At 44.4% G+C, this 20,090-nt stretch overlaps 1 protein-coding gene across 2 annotated transcripts in view; it reads left to right on the forward strand.

Annotated features, from left to right (window-relative positions):
- The first annotated feature begins 7,694 nt into the window (after nt 1-7,694).
- PAMR1 (peptidase domain containing associated with muscle regeneration 1) overlaps nt 7,695-20,090 on the forward strand; it is a 44,315-nt gene continuing 31,919 nt past the window's right edge. The window contains exons 1-2 of one of the 2 annotated variants that reach the window (XM_081891495.1): nt 7,695-8,098; nt 19,245-19,421. In XM_081891495.1, the coding sequence (XP_081747621.1) occupies nt 8,023-8,098; nt 19,245-19,421 (253 nt within the window). In that variant the 5' untranslated portion in view covers nt 7,695-8,022. Of the gene's footprint in view, nt 8,104-19,244; nt 19,422-20,090 lie in introns of both variants that reach the window. The other variant, XM_081891496.1, reaches the window with a different exon arrangement.

The following is a 20,090-nucleotide window of genomic DNA, read 5'->3' on the forward strand; positions in this document are numbered from 1 at the left end:
CAGATTGATTCCTATGCTGTCGGTGGATTCTTGTTGTTGTCTTGTTGGGCTGTGTATGTGATAAAGGGCAGCCATACCAGGGTGAAGGCGCCCTCTTCTATTTGTCCCCATGTCAGTTTCAGTTTTTTGGTTAGCTTTTCTAGTAAGGCCGTTTCCCATACAATTTGATACCACTGAAGAGGACAGGTTTCTGATCAGAGGGCTTATGATCAATAATTCAACACAGGGAGACAACAGCAGCAGGGGAAGAAAGAGAAGGCAAGGAAGAAGAGGGGAAGAATACATGTTTCTACAGTAACAATATTTATGTGTAGTTACTTGGATGTTTTCACACTAGCCTTCATGCAAGCTATTGGGTATATGGAAAGGAACAATCTGAATTCTGGCCTTGATCTCTAAGGTTATTATTAATAACACAACGCTTAGCAGTAATACAGGGGCATTCATTCATTCTTATAAAATCGTGTACCAAGGTACCTGCAATGAGTCTTTTCCCCCCACTGCCCCCTCCATCAGGAGGTGGCAATGGTGGTTCCCTCCCCTCACCAAAAGTACATATAGCTGGAAGGATGACACTGTGCCCCACTTCCTCTTTCAGTTCAAAGTGCTTTTGAAGTCTGTGTTTGGATGAAGTTAACAGATAAGCTGAACAGAAAATGGAGTGACCAAAATGGTAGGAAAGAAAGGAGAGCAGTCTTGAAGACTAGGAGGGGGAAAACCAGAGGAGTCAGGGGTGAGAAGGAGGAGGGAAGGAGAGATGGCATGCACACACACATCCTTTAGGTGGTATTTAATTATGTTTTACAAAGAGTAGACCCACTGGAATTAATGTATCTAACTTAGGGCTCTTCCACACCTCCCTTTCCTCTGCCACTTTCCCCAGGGAAACCCACTCTTTACCACTGAACCAGAACAAACAGCCATTGTGTTTTCTGTGGATTGCTGTTTGTTCCAATTCAGCAGTAAAGAGCGTGTTTTCCAGGGGAAAGCAGCTTATACCCATTTCTAGAAAGCACAGGGCAAGCGGGAAACAAATCAGACCCATGCTTTCTAGGCATGGGACAAGCAGAAGTGTGGACAAGCCCTATGTTATGTTCATTAACTTCAGTGGGTCTACTCTGTGTAAAACTAAAATGAGTATCACTCCCTGCCTCAGTTGATTGAATTGTAAAAATCGTGGATCTTTCAAGCACTGCTATGATTCCAAAACACAGATCCAAGCTATGAATCTTTAAGGATCCTCATTTATTTTTCTTAACAAAGGGCATCTAAGTTGTTTAGTGCACCGAACAAGGTGAAACAGGATTTTCCCCATCTCCCATCCCATATTTCCTTTGCAGGCCTACAGTTCTTGGAGTGGTGTAACAATCAATCACTCTTCCCAGGGAACTCTGGGAATGATAGCTCTGTGAGGGAATAGGGGGTCTCCTAACAATTCCCAGCTAACTATAGTTCCCAGGATTCTTTGGGGGAAGCCATGACTGTTTAAAGTGGTATGATATTGTTTTAAAATTTATGGTGCAGATGGAGCCTAAAGCTGTTTTGGAATCAGCACACAGCCCTGGAACATTAAAAGTACCATTCGCCTTGCTGGCTGGTGTCGATGGCAACTGTTTTCCAAAACATCTGGATAACACCAGGTTAGGGAAAAGGCTGGTCTAGATCTAGCTACCATAGTTTGTCAAACAATGTTATCTACTAAAATATATTTTTGGGAGGTGGGAGGAATCTGGAAAGCTGCTTTCGAAGAAAAGCAACAACTTTCTGACAATATTTCCATAGAGATAGTTACAACATCTACAGGGTTGCCAAATTTGAAATCAATATATTTCTGCCAGCTTTCTTGCTCTCTCCCCTCTTGCACCCTGACTTTGAAATACCAAACATGATTAGATCATGCTATGAGATTATTGTCTGCCAATGTTCATGTTTTAAATCATGGTGAACTATGTAACCTTATTGAAAGAATCTTCAGCAGACAAATGTTTGTTTTACACTGAAATAATGAAGGGGGGAAACCTCTGTCGATTTAGTCAGGAGTTAGAGGTACTTTGCAATTTAACACAATAGTTCAGAACTATTTCACCACTGATAATTTACCAGTTTACACTGGAACTATGTTATGTGTGAATTCACTAGAGTTCAAAAATAGTGTGCTCACAATGGTCTGGTTCGCACATCATGTTAAGCCAAGCCATGGTGTAATGTGAATTCTGGGGAGGACATGGAAGCCACTTCACTCCTTGGTTGTTGTTTTGTTGAGGTAAACCATGGTTTGACCCAGTTTGTTCTCCAAACCTGGGCTTGTGATTCAACTCTCTCCAAGCTATCCCAAGCAGTAACCAAGGTTTGTTCTTGGTGTACAGCTTCTTGTGGTTTCTCTGGGAGAGCCAATTATGAGTCAGAGTTCGGATGACAAGCTAAGCCAGTCCATGGCTTAGGCTACTGCAGTACTGCAGCAAAATGGCCGAGGAGAAAAGCAGTCACAATCCCCTCTCACACATTTGTGCTAAACAATGGTTAGGCCAATACAACTTTACTGAGCTTGTAGTAGTAGTGGTGGTGGTGGTGGTAGTAGTAATTTATTATTTATACCCCTCCCATCCCCAACCACTGTGGGGAGCTAGATGTATTTTGAGGAGAGCCTCCTGGCCTCTAGAAATGGTTTGCTGCTTGTAATTGAACCTGAGAATATTAAGTGCCTATTTTGCACCTGCGTGGGTTGCATCCCTCAGGGCCAAAGTAGATGTGATGCTATACATCTTTACATTTTAACAAGATGCACATTTTTAAAAACAATGTTACAGTTGTGTCTTTGGGATGACTTCATGGGTAGAATTTTATCTGGACTAATTAGTGGTTTGGCTTCCAAGTGAGTGGAGCCTCTTCACTCCTTCCAGGCACCAAGCATCCAAATAGCACATATACCAAAGGCAGGATGGGAAGGTGCCTCTGTTCTGGAGGACCAAGCCCCTCCTCCCCCACCAAAAATTATCTCCTCTCTAGGAAGCCATCTCTGTAACTTAACCCTTAGACAGCCAAGCAGCATAAATAAATAACCATCTGGGAATACAAGCCTGCACAAACCACTGCTGTTTTAAAATGTGGATTGAAAAAACAACAACTTGTATTTACATAGTTATTTTTGTAACTCTGTAAAATGACTTGGATACTTACTTATTGCATGGTATATAAATTGCCTAAATAAGTGTATTCTTAATTTTAGTTTGGGACGCAGGTGGCGCTGTGATCTAACCAGTGTTCCCCAACCTTGGGCCTCCAGCTGTTTTTGGACTACAGTTCCCATCATCCCTGACCACTGGTCTTGCTAGCTAGGGATGATGGGAGTTGTAGTCCAAAACAGCTGGAGGCCCAAGGTTGGGGAACACTGAAACCACTGAGCCTAGGGCTTGCCAATTGGAAGGTCGGTGGTTTGAATGCCCACAATGGGGTGAGCTCCCGTTGCTTGGTTCCAGCTCCTCCCAACCTAGCAGTTCGAACGCTCCCATATTGTCCAAAGAAATACAAATAAAGCACCAACATTACCATCATTACAATTATTATTACAGTGGTACCTTGGGTTACAGACGCTTCAGGTTACATACGCTTCAGGTTACAGACTCTGCTAACCCAGAAATAGTACCTTGGGTTAAGAACTTTGCTTCAGGGTGAGAACTGAAATCGCGCCGCAGTGGCAGGAGGCCCCATTAGCTAAAGTGGTACCTCAGGTTAAGAACAGTTTCAGGTTAAGAACAGACCTCCAGAACGAATTAAGTTCTTAACCAGAGGTACCACTGTATTAGCAATAACAATATCTTGCTGGAAACCACAATTAACACTACAAATATTTGCTACATAATTAATGCTACAAATAATGCTACATAAACTCAGGCACAGGCATTTGTGGGGTATTAATTTAAAGCAGTATCTGCATGATGACCACATTGTGTGTACCTTTTAAAGGAAAGGAATAAATCAGCTGCACAGAGGTGAGTGCATGGGAAGCCCAGCACACTATTCTGGCTTTTAAGTGCTCCTGGAGGAATATGAACACAGGGCTAGATATTGCACGGCCTGCCCATGTGGTTGGACAGTTAAAGGGCAGCATGGGCATAGCCAGGATTTTTGTTAGAGGGGGCAGGCTTTTGTTGGGGGGGGGGACAGAACCGCAGATTTGCATTGATTTGCATTGATTTTCCATGAAGGGCAGTGCATTTCTAGTTATTGTTCAGTCCTCCAAGTAAGTTATAAAAATGTTCACATCTGATGCTACAATGTAGTCTGGCATTTCCTTTAAAAGCCGTATTTTACAGACATGTGTTTTGCTACCTCTTTACCAAAAGGGTGCCTGAAGTCAGCAATTATGTGCTGAAGGGGGAAATAAAAATTAGTGATAATCTTTCATTAAACTGCTGCTTCTGCTCAAAGCCTCGGGGTTGCATTCCATTTGAATTTAATTTGTGTTCAGAGATACAGATATGCTTCGGGCTCTCAGTGTGCTTACATTTCCCACCCTACACCTCTCTAAATGGTTTCATCAGGTGGGACTATGACTGTCTGCATTTTAAGCATATTACTTGCCCCAAAGGACCTGGGAAGTGTAATTTGTTAAGGGTGCAGGGAACTCTAGCTCTGTGAAGGGTAAACTACAGTTCTTCGAATCCTCTGTGTGTGTCTGTGATTTAAATGCATAGTGTCACACCCTCCAACTTTGCTCCGATGAAAATTGGGACGTCCCATTCCATAATGATAATTTTACTATTTATACCCCACACATCTTACTGGGTTGTCCCAGCCACTCTGGGCAGCTTCCAACATAAATAAAAAAACACAATAAAGCATTAAACATTTTTAAAAAATCCTTCCCTATACATGATTGCCTTCAGACAGCTTTGGTGTCGGGTAACTCCATACCCTCACAACATTTCTCCAGTGAAAATAAGGACATCCTAAGGAAAAATGGGACATTCCGGGATAGGGTCAGAAACTGGGGCGGCTTCTCTAAATCAGGGACGTCCCTGGAAAATAGGGATACTTGGAGGGTCTGTAGTGTGTATGCATAGCTGTGTTGCTTCCAACAAGGACTGGTATCAGGGACAGGCATTGCGAGGCATCTATGAGGCCCACACCCTGCAGGGAATACCATGGCCATTCCTGATGCTCCTGGTTTTGCTATCCTGTTCACTAGTCCTGTCTAAGTACTCAAGTGGAATAGATGAACCCTGGTATCCTAGTTCTAGTGCTTGTTATCCAAACACTTCCATGTCACTTGCCTTATGACAAAAAGTCAAAATTTGGGCTTGGTGGATGGGTGGGACGGGGTTTGTTATGTAGGCAGCTTGAATTTCCCAGCACACTAATAGCCATGGATAGTCTTATCCCCCATGAATTTGTCTAAGGCTCTTTTTTAAAGCCATCCAAAGGGAGAGTGCTCTTGTGCTCAGGTCCTGCCTGGGGGTTTCTCAAAGGCATCTGGTTGGCCATTGACAATGGGATGCTGACTTGCATGGTCCTTTGGCCTGCTCTATCAGGCTCTTCTTGTGTTTGAGTAGCTAGCCATTTCTACAGCTTGTGGGAATACCCTATTGCATGAAAGGAGCAAGTAAGATGGTTTTGGAATGGCTTGGGTTTAAAAAGAAAAAGATGAGGAAGATCCTGAGGAAGAGGAGAATTTAAAAGGGAGTGAGAAGCAGTTTAATGAACAGAGGCAGGAACAGGGCTTTTTTTCAGTCAGAACCTGCCAGAACTCAGTTCTGGCACCTCTCAGGTGGGCACCATTGCCATTCTAAGAGAACGAGGGAGGCGTTGATGGTGAGTACCTGCACCTTCCCTCACCCCCTAGAAAAGTAGTACTATTTCTCTCTCTCTCTCAAAATGGCAGTGGTGCGTTCCTGGGAGGCGCCGGAACTGAGTTCTGCAAGCTTCAGAATCAACCAAACTCAGAATCTTCTGAAATCATTTTGCATCCCTTTATTGACTTCATTACATCGGAGTAGAATATGGCATTGCATCGTCCAGAAGGTTTTCCATTGTTGCAGTTTATGAGACTAGCTGTGGTTCTATGTTTAACTACTTTCTAATTTAAGCAAAATTCTCTCCGTTCTATGTCACTTCAGAGAGCACATGGCAGTGGTGGGTGTTGCATGTTTGGATACGGGAGGGGGGAATTACTATGCGGGGGAAACTCTCACATCATATATTTAGCACGCACATTTCTTTCTTTAAGCAGATTTGTATCCTGCTCTTCAATCCCTAGCCATCTTAGCTTCCCAACAGATCAGCTTTAAAAGAAGAGCTGTGGAGTTTCTTTTTTGTTTTTAGAAATGGTTGTTAGAAGAATTAATGTATTAGAAAAGCCTGCCTCAGTGTCAGCTGAATGACATAACCTTTTGAGAATCTCCCAAACCCATAATTCTTTCATCTTGGTATCTGTCATAACGCTTTGTTTACATTCAGCACTTCAAAGAAAAAGCTTGCATCTCATCTACGGAGTGCAGTGGAATCATAAAAGCTGCACATAAAATGCAGGGCCCAAAGGGGCTGATAAATATATACAGTGGTATCTTGGGTTACATACGCTTCAGGTTACAGACTCTGCTAACCCAGAAATAGTGCTTCAGGTTAAGAACTTTGCTTCAGGATAAGAACAGAAATTGTGCTCTGGCGGAGTGGTGGCAACAGGAGGCCCCATTAGCTAAAGTGGTGCTTCAGGTTAAGAACAGTTTCAGGTTAAGTACAGACCTCCGGAACGAATTAAGTACTTAACCTGAGGTACCACTGTACAGGAAAAACCCAGAAGCCAAATGTTGCAGTAGGGTTCCAGAGTGCTGGTACACTAGATGACTGCCATGCATTATTTGTGGGCCTATGATGGCAATGTTCTGCCTCCACGTTTGGGGACAGTTATGCTTCTGAATCCCTCCTGGAAACTTCAGGAGGGAAAAGTGCTGTTGTACCAAAGTCCTGCTTTTGGGTTTCCCATAGGCAGGCACCTGATTGGCCATTGTGAGAGCAGGATGCTGGACTAGATGGGCAAGTGGCCTGATCCAGCAGCCTCTTCTTATGTTCCTATTGAATAGTTTAGTTATTAGTTGGTGCTGAACTTACTTGTATCTGGGTGGAGTCAGGAGATTCCTGTTGCTGTTCTGCTCCAGCATAAGAAAGACAATGGCTGCTTCCAGGCCATGTGTTTATTGATTATTCACCCCAATTTGTGTGCATAAAGTTTGTGGGGAAGTTAGATGACATTGGGCATTTATTGAGCATTCATTCTGGTTTGCTAGCTGTTATATCCGGGTGCATCATGCAAAGCTCATCCCTCTCTTTCAGGTCACTTTTCTTATAGCGATTGAGGGAGATGAATTTGTTGCACAAAAGCGCCAAATCAGCTTCAACTTCCAACTTAAACTTGCCTCATTGTGATTGAATCACACCTCAATCAAACAGCAGCCCGGAAGCACCCAATAAGGTTCCTGACTGCTGTGTCTCTCTGGAATTCTGCACATGTTCAGATGCAAAACAGCCCACATATGTCAAGAGTTAAACCTCGGCACAGAAAAGAGGTTCGAGGGATCCCTGCTGGCTCTGATGCAGCCCCGCTCCAGGTATCTTTCACAAGATACGCAAGGAGCTGCCCCAAGCACATTGTCCGCCCGTTTCCCCGCCCCTCCGCGATGACCTCGTGTCCCTTGCACTCGAGAAGCGCGACGCGTGTGTTGCTGGGCGTCCAGCGGGTCCCTTCCTCTCGCTCCCCTCCCGCGCAGAAAGAGTTAAAAGGAGCAGCTGAGAGGTTTTTTGGGGGGTGACGTCGTCTTGCTTCTGGCCGTCTGAGGAGTCTCTTGAAGGTAGTTCCCCCTTCTGATGATGAGGGGAGCCGAGCCGAGGTCTGAAATCTGAGAGCCTTCACAGAAGCACCGCTTGCAGAGGTCCCAGCAAAAGCTGCTCGCCTGCCTGCCTCCCTTGCCTTGCCTTTCCCTGAGCAGCAGCCACCCGCTTGCCCTGGGCGGCCTGACTCTGAGCAGCATGGAGAGAGCACCCTGGACCCACCTGGGACTCGCAGTCCTCTTGCAGCTCCTGTTCATTTCCTGCTTGCCAAGAGGTACTGTAAGTAGGCGACTCGCTTTCTAGGCATGCTTAACGGGACGGGTCTCTGAGGGGCTCCCGCCCCTTCTAGAAAGACCGGCGCATTTTTGGTCTCCCACCGTGTGGTGGGATTAATCCTGTAACCTTCTGGGACGAGTTTCCTGGGAATTTGGAGGAAAACAATAGGATCTGACTGAGCCACACTGCTGGAAATCTACTTCTTGCTAGATTTCCCTGAAATAGTAGAAAAGAAAAACACCACCCCTTTTTCTTTTAGCAAAGTATAATTTGTTTAGCTTGCCAAAAGGCACATTTTCCTTTTCAGCCTGACTCCGAAGAAAGGAGGGGAAGACAAGCAAAACAAAAGCCAGATTTGAGTTCCGACCTGAGCTTTACTTTTGCCAGTACTGTTCAACTTTTCTTTTTTTACTTCAAAGGGGAAATAGTGTGGAAGTTAAAAGGGGCTATTTTATTTTATTGCATGGTTGTCGTTCGCATGTTGGCCTGCCAAGCTGGCATGCATATTGCCAAAATAGTTCTTCTTTCAATATATGTTTGCCGGAACTGTCTCCAAAGCGCGCTGCTTTCATGCCACCTTGTTTTGCCATGGAAGCCCAGGCACCTCTCACATTCCTTTTGTTGCTCCCAGAGTCCTTTGCAGTCCCTCGCAGGTTACCCTTCTGAGCAATGGGTGGGAAGGCCAGATCAACTTTTTAATAACTAATGGGCAACAGGAAACTCTGGAATCTGAAAGGAGGAAATCCGCAACATCCCTTGGACAGTATGTTGACATAAAAAGGCACGTTGTGGCATTCATTCTGTGGGACCCTTAGGCTTTTAGAGTAAGCAGTGGCCTTTTGAAATAAGGAACATAAGCATCCATTCTCCAGGTAAGGAAGCCTGCCGATTGCTGCCTCATTAAAGAAAAGAATGATGGTAAAATCACATGTACCAAGTAAACATTGCAGCATTCCAAACACCGAAGCTCATAGTGTGTATAAATAACTCCATATGTAAAGTTATGCATCAGGTCTTGCGCTCCACTTGAATGCATTTAAAGTCAAATGAAATGGATTTCCTGGGCAATTCCCCAGGGCCAACAGATTCTGTTTTGGGGCCTTTCAGAAGTCTAGAAGCTCTGGTTGTGGTAAGCATACAAGAGAATTCAGGTAGTCTCTGTATTTGCCTCCGGAAAGTAGTTGAGCAGCTCCCTCTTAAGGGCTTAGTTACGCTGCAGTTTATTACTGCCCAAGCTTGTGCCTTCAGTGCTGAAGCAATCCAATAATAGCACAAGTGTAGCTGTCCGGTTACACAGTTGATTTAAGGAACAATAAAGTATTCCCCTCCCACCTCCCCAGTGCTGTGTGCTATGAACCAGGAAGAAAGTAAGGTTGTGAGAATACACAGTGAGTTTTTTGTGCAGACAAAGGCGATGATGATGGGGAATGGGGGGCAAGGAAGAAATAGACCAGTACCTTACTAGGACAGGTCTGTTCTTGGGACTTCCTGCTCTGCTATTCGGTCTAGTGTTCTTTTAGCAGGGACATTTGCCCTCCTCAAAGCAGTTTAAAAACGCAGCTTCTGGGAGTATTTAATACCAGCTCCCAGATGTTTTCAATGTAGATACTGCAATTCAGGCTACATCAACAGCACTCTGGCACTGTGAACATGGAACATAGATAAGCCCTAACTTTTTCCACCTGAGCGATGAAAGCAAAGATCCCTGGATAAGAACATTCTTGTGGGATACCCCTGCATTTAATTTCCTCGGATAGTAATCCGCATTCTTTCCATAGGATAAGCTTCGTCTGTTGGGTTAATTTCCTATTGCCAAAGCTGCCCTGCAGCCTAACAGTGACAGACTCTCTAGCAGAGTCAGCAATTAGTTTTACCTGCTGAGTCACTTTATAATGCATGATAGTCAATGTTTCCTCTGATATTCAGCTGTGGCTTCTTTGCCTTTACCCTCTTTTAATTTTTTTGCTCCCTGATTCTACCTAATTGCTGTACAGTAAACACTGCAGTAAACACTTCATCATGCGAAAGGCTGGTCTGGATGAATCCCTAGCCGGAATTAAGATTGCCGGAAGAAATATCAACAATCTCAGATATGCAGATGACACAACTTTGATGGCAGAAAGTGAAGAGGAATTAAAGAACCTTTTAATGAGGGTGAAAGAGGAGAGCGCAAAATATGGTCTGAAGCTCAACATCAAGAAAACGAAGATCATGGCCACTGGTCCCATCACCTCCTGGCAAATAGAAGGGGAAGAAATGGAGGTAGTGAGAGATTTTACTTTCTTGGGCTCAATGATCTCTGCAGATGGTGACAGCAGCCACAAAATTAAAAGACGCCTGCTTCTTGGGAGAAGGGCAATGACAGGCCTAGACAGCATCTTGAGAAGTAGAGACATCACCTTGCCAACAAAGGTTCGCATAGTTAAAGCTATGGTTTTCCCAGTAGTGATGTATGGAAGTGAGAGCTGGACCATCAAGAAGGCTGATCGCCGAAGAATTGATGCTTTTGAATTATGGTGCTGGAGGAGACTCTTGAGAGTCCCATGGACTGCAAGAAGATCAAACCTCTCCATACTGAAGGAAATCAACCCTGAGTGCTCACTGGAAGGACAGATTGTGAAGCTGAGGCTCCAGTACTTTTGCCACCTCATGAGAAGAGAAGACTCCCTGGAGAAGACCCTGATGTTGGGAAAGATGGAGGGCACAAGGAGAAGGGGGCGACAGAGGATGAGATGGTTGGATAGTGTTTTCGAGGTTACCAGCATGAGTTTGTCCAAACTGCGGGAGGCAGTGGAGGACAGAGGTGCCTGGCGTTCTCTGGTCCATGGGGTCACGAAGAGTCGGACACGACTAAACGACTAAACAACAACAACAACAAACACTGCAGGATAGTGATGGATAGGTGTGGAGAAAGAGAAAAAGGGCCTCAATCTGTAAGGGCATTCCTGTTTTCATTTCTCTCCCCTCTACATGTGTATGTCTGAGGGCAGAGCTGTAGCTACAGGGGGCGGGGGCAGGGGGCTAGTCAGGTTTTTTTGCTCCAGGTGAAACCTCCAGAGGGGCACCATTGAGGTTCCCAGTCTGTATGTGTGTGTGTATGCAAATGTGCATGGGTGTGTGTGCCAAACTGAGCCTGACCCAGGTGAAATAAAGTCCAGTTTCAGCCCTGTTGAGGGATGGGCCAGGGGCAGGAGAATGCTGCAATGCTGGCCTTTGTCTCCATCTTTGTCACAAACTATGTAACAGTCATTCCTTCTCACCTGGACCCCATAGTTTTGTAAGGAATGGGGAGGAATCTATTCCAGCACATTTTGCTCTCACCAATTTATAATTCTCAGAATTCTTTAGGACAGGAGTGAAGAATCTTGGGGCCAGGGACCAAATGTGGCCCTCCAAGCTTCCACATCTGGCCCTAGTGACTCTCCCCCCACCACACCCTCTCTCTAGGCCACACCTGTCACCACTGAAGAACGATTCTCAGCCCAGGGGCCTCATTCTCTTCTGGGGGCCACACAGTGGTGGGCAGGGCCAGAGGCAAAAGCGAGCAGAGCAACAGCTGTGAGTTTTACCTTTGCACCATAGGCTACACATTCCGTTCCCCATCCAGACAAACAAGAGCCATTACCGGAGATCAATGGCATTTCACCCAGGCAAAAACACTACAAAGGATGCAAAGCAGAGCCAGTTTAAAGGTAGAGGTAAAAGGGCCCTTGACCATTAGGTCCAGTCGAGACCGACTCTGGGGTTGCGGCGCTCATCTTGCTTTATTGGCCAAGGGAGCCGGCATACAGCTTCCAGGTTATGTGGCCTGCATGACTAAGCCGCTTCTGGCGGACCAGAGCAGTGCACGGAAATGCTGTTTACCTTCCCGCTGGAGTGGTACCTATTTATCTACTTGCACTTTGACGTGCTTTTGAACTGCTAGGTTGGAAGGAGCTGGGCCCAAGCAACAGGAGCTCACCCTGTCGCGGGGATTCGAACCGCCGACCTTCTGATCAGCAGGTCCTAGGCTCTGTGGTTTAACCCACAGCACCACCCACATCCCAGAGCCAGTTTATCCTGGAGAAAAAAGGTGTGGAGACCCCTGAAATGTCCATCCCACACTTACTTATGAGAATACATGGGACGCTTTTGACTTACTTGAGGCAGAGTGGGTGGCAGGGAGACGGAAAAAAAACACAGAGGCAGTCCCATTTTATCTCCCTAGAGCCAGGAGAGAGAAGATTGGCAGGTGCAGCAGAATTCTTTGATCGACTCAAAGGCATCAAAGGGAGTTTGAGGCAAACATGATGTAAGCAAGCGGCACTTCTGAAGAGAGTGACTGATGCTTTTCTGACCCAGGGAGATAAAAAAAATTCGATCTATGTAGAATTGGGGGTGGTGGTGGAGTGGGGATAGGATCACAGCTGCAGGCTGTGCCGCTGGCCTGCATCACCTTAGATAAAATGTCTGAAAAGGGCCGCTGCAGAACAGCAGGGGCAGGGAGCACTGTGGGCGACAAGATTCCTTCATCTTCCTTCTTCAAAACATGATACCTTGCCTTTCAGTGATATAGGGTTGATGCCTTCTGTGCCAGGGATGTGAAGTCATGGCCCTCCAGACTCCTATAAGCCCCAGCAAGCATGGCCGATGCTCAGGGATGATGGGAGGGATAGCTCAGTTGGTAGAGCACAAGACTCTTAATCTCAGGATCGTGGGTTTGAGCCCACTTGAAGCAAAGTGATTCCCACATTGCAGGGGTTTGGGTTAGATCACCCTCGTGGTCTCTTCCAGCACTACAATTCTATGATTCTAAGACATGGAAAGCCACAAGCTCCTCATTTCTGTTCTATGCTATTATTTTACCCGTATATATAGCCTCCCAAAAGGCAAGGTTCCCTTTGGAATGTATGTGATGCTACATGGCAGGGTGTGACCCTTGCCTATGTATGGTGACAACTAGTTAACAGCACTGAAGGCAGTTCACTTTTTAGCAGTAGATGCATTCGCAATAGCCTGTCTGCATGCATGCAACATAAGGACATAAGATGAGCCTGCTGGATGAAGCCAATGGCCCACCTAGTCCAGCATTCTGTTCTCACAGTGGCCAACCAGATGTCCCCGAGAAGCCTACAAACTGGACATGAGTGCAGTCACACCCTGCCCACCTGCAACTGGTATTCAGAAGTGCAACACCTCTAACAGTGGAGGTGAAACATAGCTATTGTAGTTAGCAGCCTTTGCTACCCTTGTCTTCCATGAGCGTGCAGACTATTTAATATAAGGAAAGTTCCATCAGAAGTAAACAAATTCTCTGCATGTTGATCACACCCTTATGTGCTCAGCTTGCTTGGGGATTCTTGGGAGGTTTGGAAAGATGATTCACCAGGATGCATTCCAAACAAATAGTTTTGTACCATGGGGTCAAGCATTATCTGTGTATGTGCAATATTCCTGCCAATCCTGTCCATCCCCCCCCATCCCCTGAAAATGAGTCACACTCACAAAGCAGAACACAATGGTCAGGTCTTCCAATGCAGGAAATGTATTACATAAATTCTTCATAAGGGCCTGAATTTGGGGGGGGGGGTCAAAAATCAGTGATATATGTATGTATATATATAAATATATCAGGTAGAAAAATAATGCACCGACGATTATGGGATCACATTCCACACATTGGCCACCCACCAAACTCATGAAAAATCTCTTGCAAACGGATTTGCTCAGAGGTCAAAAAGCTGTGTCATGTGTAAAAAAAAGCAAAACACAAAACCCTGTAACAGTTTATGTCACATCTTCTATCTGCCAAGAAAAACCTTCATGTTCCCTATATGGCCATAATTAAAAAACCCTCCTATGTTTTTATTGAAGTCATAGGAGGGAGCATAGTGATGAGAATATTTGTGTCTTTTGAAGACTCCAACTGCTCTTACTTAACCAGAAAGCACCGTAAGACTTGGGGTGTGTGTGTGTGTGTGTGTGTGTACCGGTAATTACCAGGCACAGAGAAGCCTGAGCAACCTCAGGACTGGAGAAAGCTGTGTCATTAACTCTTTTTCTCCCTGCCACAGTCCCAGCAAAAACTGCCTCTCCAAAGCTGCTTTTTGCATTTCAAAGAAAATTCCCATAGGTGCCAGGCTTCCCTGTGGTGCTGTTTACATAACAAAGCTTGCTCACATTACAGTAATCATATTTGCACAACTAGTTTGGTCCTTATAAGAACATATACAGCAGAGGGCTCCAACAATCCTTCTAGCACAGCAGCTGAAAAGCACTGAGATGCAAATCTAGACACTGGAACACTTGCATTGTCAGAGCTGTGAGCATAGCTGTCAACGTTTCCCCCTTTTAAAGGGAAATTCCCTTATTCCAAATAGGATTCCTCGCAAGAAAATGGAAAAGTTGACAGCTATGGCTGTGAGATACAGTGTTTGTTCAAAGCCACTGGTTCCTAACTTCTTTAAATTGCTGTAAAAAGCATTTTGTGAGGGCCTATTCTATGGCCACATGCTCCATGAGCCTGCAGTTTGGGATAGAGTTGCATTGGTGGTTTGGCACAGGGAACAGTGGGTGAAGTCATTACATGTGCCCAGACCATGATGAGAAAAACAGACACTTTTCTGTCAAATAAGACTGATGGAAACATTACCAATGGTTCCAGTTCATTTATGACATACTACATTCACTAACCTAAATGCTTTGCTCCATTAGAAGAAACAAACACCTCAAATAGCTAAAAGGGAAATATGAGGGTTTGTGGTAAACATACTAGAACCAGGGAACCAGGGAAAAAACATGGCACATTTGTATCTTACCAGAGTTACTGTGGTTTAGTGTTACGTCCAAACCAGCATTATCTACTGGCTGGCAGAGGTTCTCCCGTGTTTTAGACTGTATCCAATGAAGTCATTGTGTAAGTTTGTTGCCCCCATCAAAAAATCTGCTCTGGGGCTTCCCCCAACCCCCTGGAGCAGATTGAGGGGGTGGCATGGATGTCAGGGTGTACAAGAGGAGGAGAGGGAGGGCTAGACTTTTAGCCAGTGGCTAGACTGGATCCCACAGACAGAGTGAAAAGGATCTGCTGTGGGTTTCCAGACATTATGGTCCCCTCCAAACTAGTCTTTTGTGGCGGGGGGGGGTGCATTGTACAATATGCCATTGATGCAATAATTGTACAATAGTGGTAAATTTATACACATCATTCCATTTTATTAGTTGTTCTGTGATACTTCCCTAGTGTTATAAACATTATTGCCGTGAGAGGGCACTTTTATGCTATGGTGCAAAGAAGGAGGGACATGCACACAGAATATTTGTGGTATGAAATGTTACAGGATTTTAGTAGGAAACTACAGGAGATGCACCAACTGGCAGTGAAGCCGTATGACCACCCAAAAACATTTGCAGGTGGAAATGTTATTGAAAGCATGATCATGTGGGACCATCCTGGTGACATCATGAGGTTAAATCATGATGAATGCTCAATAAAAAAAGAGGGAGCTTCTGGAAGGTCTCTGATATTCAGAGGCATAAAACCAGTTCATATGTAACAGGAATTCACATCACACAGGTCTTAGGAACATAAGAAGAGCCTGCTAGATCAGGCCACGGGCCAGTCTAATCCTGCATCTTGTCCTCACAATGATCAACCAGATGCCTGTGGGAAACCCACAAACAAGACATGAGCACAAAAGCCCGTTCCCCTGCTGTGGTTTCCAGCAACTTTGTAGATTTGTTTAGGCCCTTCTTTAAAACCATCTAAGATAGTGACCATCACCACATCTTTTGCTGGTGAATCCCATAAGTTGTTTATCCACTGTGTGAAAAGGTTCCTCTTGCTGGTGCCGAATCTACTGCCCATAAACTTCACTGAGTAGCTGTAGTGTTAAGAGAAAAGATGTGTGTCTTCCTATCCACTTTCTCCATTCTATGAATAATGTTACAAACCTCTATCCTCTCCTCAAGTCATCTCTCTCTTTCTCCGTCTCTCTCAATGAAAAAATCATAGCTGAGTCTGATTCAAGCCAGTGATATACAGACAAGGGTGCCTATCTGTTTAAGAATGCCTGAGCCTAGCAATGGGAAATCGAATCGCTTCTCTCACACACATATTAAGGACATGGCTATTTCCTGGCTCACTGAATTTGCAAATGTTTATGTCAGCGCTTAATGACATTTCTCCCTTTGTTCCATCCCAATAAATTAGCTAGTCGCTCCTTCTTACCTTACTGGTGTAATAAGATTGAGATTAATATTAAGGAAGCTGGCACTTCATCTAGACTTTTAATCATTTTTTAGGATAATTAAACCATGGAGCGGGAAGAAAACATGCATTCCTCCCCACCTCCCCTCAGCAAATACCTTTCCATGTAGTTGAGAGAATTATGCTGAGTATAAACACAATAAATCTGTCAGTGAGTCCTTTCTGTTGTTCTTCTCTTCCAACAAATGTGTACTTCATGACAGCTAGCTTCTACCTTGACTGTTGAAGGCAGGATCCCTCAGGGTGGCCGTTGCCTGGAATCACAAGTGAGGGCAGAGGGCTATTGCGTCCAGGTTCTGCTTACATGTGGTCCACCAGAGTTAGAATAGGATGCTGGACTAGATGGGCCTTTGGCATTATCCAATAGGGTTGTTCTTAATAGCACTAAATGTTCCATGTTTCACTGAGGTGTTTTTTGCTATTGTGCTTAGAACTGGCCATGGCTTTTTCTTTGGACTAGAGGGGAACAGGCCTGGGGCCTGCGATACCAATTGGGATTGCAGTCTGGGAAGGGGTTATTTTCCCTCTTTGTCTTGTTTTCTGGCCAAATACTGCCCTCCAGAGTGTCTATTTCCCTCCGAAAGTGCTGTTTGCTGCAAATAAAAAGATTTCTGGGAATGAATGTGAAACTTGTGTGTTCAGACAAAATGAAACAATTTCCTATGAAGAAAGGAAGCATTATAGCTTGAAGTCAGTTGTGTACTTTATGACGTTCTGAAACCCTTTGTGGTATGTTTTTCCCCCTCTGTACTTTCACCAGAGTTCAAGCTGCCATGGGATTTTTCCTCAATAGAATTCTGAGGCCAAGACATCCAGTGCGAAAAACAAGCTCTGCATTATTTCTTTGCTTTGTTTAAAGAGGCTCTGCTTTAGCAGCCCTCTAGTGTTCATTCATAATTGGAAGACTACATCCAACCGATTCTGTGTCACAGAGCCTCACCTGGTTCATATTTGTGATCCATACTATGAATAAACCCTCCAATTAGTTGTTGCAAGCCACATCACAGGGCTCAGCCTGTCACCCAGATTTTATAGCCGTTATTAATAAAAATGGACCCACCTGACTTATAAACCAGGATGGGTCTAAAATTCCAATCTAACTTTTAATAGCCATTGGTGTAATAAACAGCCCATACATTCTGACTATCTGTCTCCATGAATACCAACATATCCTTTGTGTAGAGTTTATTATACAGCATTATGGAACAGCTGCATAATGCTGGCTCATCCCCTTCCCTGAGCTCAGTGGCGGCCCTGGTAGGGGAAATGGAGACATGATGGGATCAAATCAGAATGTAGAATGGCTTTTGTAATTCCAGGACTGTCCCTGGAAAATAGGTACACTTGGAGGTTATGCCTTAGGATGGGTAAATTCTACTACTACTACTACTACTACTACTACTAATAGTAATAATAATAATGTATGAAGATTCCATGGGAATCAGTTAGCTCATAAAAGCACAATGGACATTTACTTGGAAGTAAGTCCCACTGAACTCAATGGGGCTTACTTCTAATTAGACATGTATCTGATTGTATTTAGGGAAGAATCCTACCAAGGGCTTTATTCGGATGCAGGAGCTTAGCTCCAGCACCTCTCAGATGGGCACCATTGCCATTTTAAGAGAACAAAGGAGAAATTCATGGTAAGCTCTGGCACCTCTTTTTCTAGAAAAATAGTGCTCAGTGGTAGAGCATCTGTTTTGCATGGGGAAGGTCCCAGATTCAACCCTCAGCATTTCAAGGTAAGATTTCTTGTCTGAAACTATGGAGAGCTGTTGCCAGTCAGTGTCGATGATGGACCAATGGTCCAATTCAGTATATAACAGCTTCCTATGTTTTTATTCATAGTGACTTCAGTGTGCCTAATTTTGCCAGAAACTTGTACTTTTTTTCTAAGTCACTTTCTGTGTGGAAGGCATAATCCAGATTGAAGCAGTTTTGTTGAAATGAACATAAAACAGGAAATTTAAGGCTCTGCTGCTGACAAAAATGAAGGACGGTCTTGTTACATTCCTTCCTCTATTCATCTCTGCAACCTCCTCTTATCTCCAGGCTCCACAGTAACAGCCCTCAGGTCTGTCTTTTGGTTGAGGGACACCCTGATAGAATTGTCAGCTCATTAAATTTCAATTTGCTGGATGCAGACAGCATGCCAATGGGAGGAAGATGGAATCTGCAGAATTACTTTCTTAGCCAACAGTCACAATTTTTGCAGTTTCAGTCTGGCGTTTCTTAAAGAGGAGTTGGCAGCATCTGCCAAGTTGAAAACCTTCAGTACTGTTTAAAAAATAACAGTTATACAAATATTCTGCAATACTCAGATAGGTAGTAGCAACAGTAATAGCAATTCTATTTCAGCTACAGTGCTAAACAGGTAAACCATTAAAAAGATGATAAGGATGCAACAGCAAAAATATAATTCAGTGTTTATACAATTTCCCAATCTGTCATCTGACAACAATAATGTATGTCATATGAAACAAATGCATCGCAGCAGCTATTTTCTCCAGAAAACACCATAAGCTGGAAGGAAATGTGAATTGGAACCCTCTTCTTAGATTAGATACTCCAAGCTGAGGGACCAATGTTAAATAAAGCAGAAGTCAGGTCAAGCCTATGGTTTGCCTCTTAATATCTCTAGCACCCTGTTGATGGCATTGTGCAGAAATGGGGTTGAGGTGCTCTCTTTTCATCCCTGGATTCTGTGATAGTCAAGATACATTTTGCTGAGTCTCCCACAACAAGGAATAGCAGCCAAATGACAGTCCTTCGAGTCAGGACATCAAACCACAGATCTCCTGTCTGACATGTTGTTTGGCTGTAACGGAATGGATGACATTTCTTCCAGTAATGAATTATTCCCTCCCACACACCCCTTCCCTTTGCTTTTCTGCAGGGTATACGGTGATCAATGAAAATTGTCCAGGAGCCGAATGGAATATCATGTGTCGGGAGTGTTGTGAGTATGATCAGATAAAGTGTGTGTGCCCCGGGCGAAAAGAAGTGGTAGGTTACACTATTCCGTGCTGCAGGAATGAGGACAACGAGTGTGACTCCTGTCTAATCCACCCAGGTATGTTGATTTATTGCCCTTATCTGAACCCCCTCACCTTTTGGGTGTTCTCACCAGACATAAATCTTTATTCAATGACCCTGTTTGTAGCTAGGTGGAGCGTGCAGCCTGTTTTGTCTGCCAGACATTGATGATGAATAGGTTCTCTCTCTCTCTCTTTCTCTCTCTTCAGAGATGGATGGGTGCCAATACAAATGGTTTACTGAGTTGATGAAAGTTAATGCATTTAGCATATTGCTGTTAGTATGTCCCCTTTTCTAATAATTTAAACTCACGCTCAGAGTCGAAAGTTTCCAGGATTTCACCGTGTATGCCTGGAAGCCCTCCAGAGAGTAAAGTCATTGTTGGCTTCAGCACCAGATGAAGATTTTTAATTCCTGAGTCTCCCAGGCCTGGCTTGCACATTGCCTTACTTAAAAAGATAGGAACAAAGTTGCTGAGCTCAGACTCCGCAAAAGGAATAAAGACAAAGGGATAAGGAAGCAACAGCCAGTAGAACCAAGAAGATAATAGTTCTATTAGGAATTGATCCAAATTGTTTACCCTGGGTCATTAGTCTACTTGCAACGCCAAATTAGGGCAGTGCGGGCGGTTCCCTCACACAGGGTGCTAAGCTGAGGGGGCACAAAATAACACTATTACTAATACTACAGTACCAATAATAAAACC

Source organism: Podarcis melisellensis, assembly GCF_964234715.1.
Source record: "Podarcis melisellensis genome assembly, chromosome: 1".
Taxonomy (NCBI): Eukaryota; Metazoa; Chordata; class Lepidosauria; order Squamata; family Lacertidae; genus Podarcis; species Podarcis melisellensis.